Source organism: Nannospalax galili, unplaced genomic scaffold (assembly GCF_000622305.1).
Source record: "Nannospalax galili isolate Female #2095 unplaced genomic scaffold, S.galili_v1.0 scaffold1017, whole genome shotgun sequence".
Lineage (NCBI taxonomy): Eukaryota > Metazoa > Chordata > Mammalia > Rodentia > Spalacidae > Nannospalax > Nannospalax galili.
In genome coordinates, this window is record NW_008340940.1 from 2,931,131 (window position 1) to 2,936,915 (window position 5,785).

General features: G+C 36.4%; 1 protein-coding gene across 1 annotated transcript; it reads right to left on the reverse strand.

Moving 5' to 3' along the window:
* Positions 1–903: 903 nt before the first annotated feature.
* Rgs1 (regulator of G protein signaling 1) lies at positions 904–5,245 on the reverse strand. The gene is made up of 5 exons (XM_008836222.3): positions 5,112–5,245; positions 4,715–4,795; positions 4,108–4,169; positions 2,421–2,584; positions 904–1,686 (listed from the first exon to the last, which is right to left on the reverse strand). Exons 1-5 carry the CDS (start codon positions 5,243–5,245, stop codon positions 1,501–1,503), a joined length of 627 nt encoding a protein of 208 aa, XP_008834444.1. The 3' UTR covers positions 904–1,500.
* Positions 5,246–5,785: the final 540 nt, after the last annotated feature.

Here is a 5,785-nt window from a genome sequence, read left to right on the forward strand (position 1 = left end):
TGGGACCATTGTAGATGTCAGTGATTTGGGGAATGGTTCTGGTCAGTGGGTGGCAGTGTTACACAGTAGAAAGTGCACAAATTATATAGTCAGAAGAGTTGTGATCAATCCCTGACATTGTGACTTCCCCTTAATCCTGGCGTGTGCAGTCCCAGGTTATCAAATCATCTAAAAATTACTTGAGGTTTCCTTTGAAACAGAACCCTGTACTACAGCCCTTGGAGATTCTGATTCAGTCATCTGGGATGGGGACCCTGAGATAGGGGCGTGTCTTAACATTCAGGGTAATTTTGAGAATTATTTAACTCTGGGAGTTGCCAGTTTAATCTTTCTGAGCTTCAGGTTTCACTGCATTGTTTTGAACCTTACATGAGAAAATATCTGATTTATATAACTCGAAGTTGCAGTAAAATGTCAGTTGTTGGTTGGGTTACTTCTGAAAGTAACGTTTGCTTCCCCTTTTAAAGACGTCATCAAATTCTTATCAAACTGAATTTATGAGATCATATTTGTTTAATTTTTATGCATGGTGATAGTAAAGAGAAAATGGGTAAATTTTGTCCAACTTAATACATAAATACAGTATGAATTGGAAAACAGCATTAGATATTGAATAGATGGCAGAAAGTACAAGCTCTTTGCTTCAATTTTGTTTGTTTGTTTATTGTTGTTTGAGACAGGGTTTTCCTGTAGCCCCTGCTGGCTTGGGACTCACTATGTAGAACAATTGGCCTCAATCTCACAGAGATCTGCCTGCCTCATGAGTACTGGGACTAAAGGGGTATACCACCATGCCTGGCCCTACTTCATTTTTTTTTTTAAATCAGAGAAACAATGCCATATTCAAAAATAACAATCAAATACAAGATTTTTTTCTATATATTTTAATAAAAACTTGCGTTTATTATTGGCACCTTGATAATTTAATTTATAAATATGTTCATATTTCTTAGTTTTAAAAGAAATAGCTTAAGTTAAATATATGGTTTTCTTCCTCAACTCCAAGCCAAATACATCTAAATAAACAACCAAAATCCTTTGTGTCAATAATAGCGATGGTGATTTGAAACACATACTTTCACACTAGCCGTTCACATGGAGATTTCAGCAGTCCAACACAATCCATTCAACATGTAGCATACATGTCAGCTGCCCTTGAAGCTCGCAGCATGTTCTAATACGTCTCGTGTATTGTTCGGTTTCTGTGTACCAAAGTGAGCTGACTTTCCTATTTCTGATAAGTATTCTAATACAGAGTCCCACTGTGATTTATGACAGAACCACAGTATCTCCTTCCATCTGACTCTCCATGTTCACCTTGCTCATGCTTTTTCAATCTCCACCTGGGTGACTTCCACATTAATCCATTCTTAGTCATTTGTACTTCCGCTGGGCCTGTCGAGTCACCCAGAGTAGGCTAAGTTGCCACCCCGGTAGTCTCAATGGTGCATTCCTTCTGTCCTTGATACCAGCTTTTAATTCCTGTTAGCCAGGAACCACTCACTTTAAGCTATTAGCCTGAAGGTCATTTAGAAGATTTAAGTAAATATTTGATTTCAGGAACCTGGGATAAGAGTCCTTTTCCATAAGTGTATATATAACTTTCTGGGCTTCATCAAAAGAAGTGGGGGTTGGTGTTTTAATCTTTTTGGCTGTAGATTCTCGAGTACGATAGTCAATGTTGATCTGAAAAGAAATATTTGTAAATTAACATACACTTCATATTTATGATAAATTTTATTATGATACTAGTGTTTTTGAAGGACCTCAAGGAAATGGTTTTACATCCCCACTTAAATCAGTTCAAAAATCTCTTGAACCTCTGTGCTAAACCAGCCCCATACTAGGTGTGGAAGAGATTAAAAAAAAAAAAGAAATACAACAAAAATACGTTTAATGCATTTGCTTACAGCGTAGTTGAGAGCAAGAAAAAGGGAGACATGAAAAATGTAAATAGTCACAGAAGGCGGCACATATACCAAAGAAGAATTGGCAGGGATAATTAAGTTTTACTGGGTGAGAGAATTTTTCCAGAAGGAAGGTGAGCACTGCTAAGCAAATGGACATGATTTTGCTGCTACAAGTGTATGTATCACAGCAATCTGTATTTTATTCTTATCTGAGATACTGTAGCTCATGAAGGATTCCTTAACACACAGATCTGGCCGTTGATTCCGTATTTCCTCCCCCATCCCCATCATGTTAGAAAGTTTTGCAAAATCAATCTTTTTATTCTCTGCACTGATACCTTCACAAACATAGGAAATATCACCACACTGAAATATATGAATACACATACCAATGTAGATGCAGAGCCGCAGTGCTCGGAAAGAATTTCACCTTAGCCTCTGCATTGAATGCCATCTCTGTATCTTATTTTATACCTGTAGCTGCGTAATGACAATGACTTTAATACTCACTTGTTTCACAGCATCTGAATGTACAAATGCTTTGTATATCTTTTCTGCCTTGAAGTACAATAGACCAGTTTCTGTTTTCTTATAGTCTTCACAGGCCAACCAGAATTCAATATTCTCTTCACTGAACTCAGACTTTAGGAAATTTCCAAAGACATCTTGGCCAACTAAAACAATAGCGATTGAGAAAATTGAGCCAGTAAATGGATAACTTGAAGAAGAAAAGCATCACTATATCCTCTATGACAAAGGTAAGAGAATGCTACTGCTGAAATGGCTGGGCTATTGGAGAGAGCAGAAGGCCTTACAGAGTCTCTTATGCATGGAAGAGGAATATAGAACCTGGCAAACTTGTCCACAGTCATGTAGCTGCTGTGTGTATTCACATAAATGGGCTCTTATTCTCCCTGTATTTAGATTGCAGTTGGGTTCTGCTGACTGCAGAACAATGCCATTTCTTATAAACACCAACATTTGAGCAAGTGCACAATTTGTGAAAAGAAATATTAATGACTGAGGATATTAACCTAATGTTAATAACTACAAATGTGATTTCCTCATCCAATTCATGGTAATCAGATAGTGTTAGGCCTATATATCACCCGCATACCTGATACACTGATTGTATTCGCTAATGTTGTTGAGACTTATATGACATTTATTTGTTTAGCTAAATTATAAACTAAGTTTGATAATCAAACTATGTCTCTAAGTAAACTTCCTTAGTATCTTTCTGGGGAGAAGATGATAAATACACCTTTGAGATCAAGCTGCTTATCTATATCTCTGAAACAAGGGTCTAACTCCAATTGTGATGCGATTCCCATGACAAGGAGCTGATTTCGTTCTCTCCTCTCCTTCATCAGGAAATCTCACAAAACTCTAATGGGCTTATATATATTACAATATGTATCATATACATATTATAGTATTTACTTGGTGTGCACAAACATCTTTAAGGCAGTAATGAATTGTGTCTTTGTATTTGAAATCTTGGTGCCTCTAAAATGCTTGCCACATAAGGTGGATAAAATAGAGTTAGTAGATACATGAATGGTATCTATTACATGAATGAATTCCACTGTTTATATCCAACTGTTCAAAGTACATGCTTTAAGGAAGCTTTCAAAATAGCAATTCATATGTTGGGATATTTGGTTTGCTTTTAAATACTTTCCATTGTGGAACCCCGTCATAATTTTATTTATCTTTATTTTTATTTTTAAAGATTAATTTTATTTCTTTATGTGCATGTGTATGTTCTCTGTGGATACAGCACATGTATGCAATTGCCCACAGAGGCCATAAGAGGGCACCAAATCTCCTAGAACTGACGTTTCAGACAGTTGCAAGCCAACTAGCTTGGATGCTGGAAACAAAACTCAGGTCCTCTGAAAGAGCATCAGGTGCTTTTAACCTCTGTGCCATCTCTCCAACCCTTCCCACATATAACTTGGTTTTGTTCCTTAATCCGTGAAAACACCTAGTTGCCTTGGCATATTTGTCTAAAGAACAGCAGTAAAATGAGAGCTAAATTATAGAAAGGTAAGCTACGATGAAATTATCAATGATCAGTACATAATTTTTTGAATGCTATCCTTCCTTTCCTTGATATATATTAATCACACATTCAGTCTATTAAAGTATTGAACTGAATTCAGAAACTCAATAGTAGTTCATTAATACTTACTCTGGTTGGCAAGAAGTTTTTCCAGGGACTGAGACCACTGTATTACTTCTTCAGCAGAAAGTCTACAGGGAAAAATGTTTGCATAAATTAATAAAATATGTTATGTAAACCCAAAAGACCTAAGAATGGCAGCTGTATTTTGATAAACAAGGTTATAGTTTCTATAAATTCTACTCTTGAATTTATTTATAAATCCCTTTTAATTGTCATAGCTATGAAAAAAATTTCCCAAGATTGTTAAAAAATACAAATAGATAAAATCTTACAGTGCAAAATAATAGCAAAGAGATACCCACATTTATATTTAATAGCTATTGTTCCTAATGCGGCCTAATCTTGTCATGTTAACATGACATTTCTTTTAAGAAATGAAATCCATTGAAAGCAGCATCTTTTTGTTTGATTTTTTTAAAATAAGGTTTTGCTCTTTAGCCTAAGCTGGCCTTAAACAAGTGGCAATCCTCCTGCCTCAGCCTCCCAAGTTCTGGGATCATATAGGTGAGACACTATACCCAAATGCATGCAGTATCAATCTCTTATAAGGATGAGCGCTAATGCCCAGATGGCTTCTATGAATTGTAATAGTTCAATGTATTCATGTACATACATGTCTTTGGACTTGGAAGACTTCATTCCAGATTCCAGATGTGGGATCATAGATCTCAAGTATGTCTTCACATCCATTCCACTACAAAAGACAAAAACATTCCTATTTTCTAGGACAGTTCACTTTTATTTATAGAAAGAAAAGGCAGTAATAAAAAAATACCCGATTCAATATTTTGGTATAGTAAAATCAAGTTCATTTTTTTATAAGTCAAAATCTGGAAAGATTCCTACCCACTTTGCTGTAACATGATTTACTCTTTAATACAACTAGATCTTACTTATAACTCACAAGAATTGCTCTGATCTGTATCTACTAACTAAATGCTTGTATTATCTTCTACGTATTTATAATTCGTCTGCCATAAAAGACAATCTAAGCGAGACGATGAACTTACAAAGTTTTTGGCCTCCTTTTTTGCGTTTTGTCATCTAGAGGTGAATGGCCAGTTTCTTTCAAGTCCTTTGGGTTAGCAGAGAAGAACATCCCTGGCATTTTGTCTAGTCTTGGCGTGGAGATGGCTGCTCTCATAGTTCTTTCACAATGAGTGTCTGTTAGTTCAGGTCTCTGCTGTTTATATAGCGAATGCAGACAGGCAGGCACTTGCCGTTCAAGGAGTCTGTTTATCAAGTGATGTTACCACAGACACTGGAAGTTCCTCCTTTCTTGTGTGTTGTGACGTGTATCTTGAAGAAAAAAAAAGTGCACAGTGATGTCTTGTGGTTGAAACCCAACCAAATGAGAGCAGGTCACTTGATTAGGAAGACAGAAAGGAGATTGCACACACAGAAGCGGGTGCATATCACACGTCTCAAGCAGCAGCAGTGGCATCAGGCTTTGGTTTGGGGGAATGATGGTTTCTTCCTGAAAACCCTGTGTTCTGATAAATGTTTAAGTGTGTGTATTTACTGTATCATATGGGAATTCAGTATTAGAGTTGTATAACCTTTATGCTTTGTATAGTCCTTGAATATAAAGTCATGTAATCACAATATTTTAAGGGTCTCCCCCCCCAGGAAGCTGGCTAAGGTGAACACTTTTTGTTTGATTATTTTACACCTACCTGGTAAG

Coding starts and splice junctions, on each gene's coding strand:
- Rgs1 (XM_008836222.3), bottom strand. CDS start 5,245: ATGAGAGCAGCCATCTCCACGCCAAGACTAGACAAAATGCCAGGGATG. Junction 4,796..5,111: donor AAAAGGAGGCCAAAAACTTT/GTAAGTTCATCG, acceptor TGTCTTTTGTAG/TGGAATGGATGTGAAGACAT. Junction 2,585..4,107: donor AAAACTTCTTGCCAACCAGA/GTAAGTATTAAT, acceptor CTATTGTTTTAG/TTGGCCAAGATGTCTTTGGA.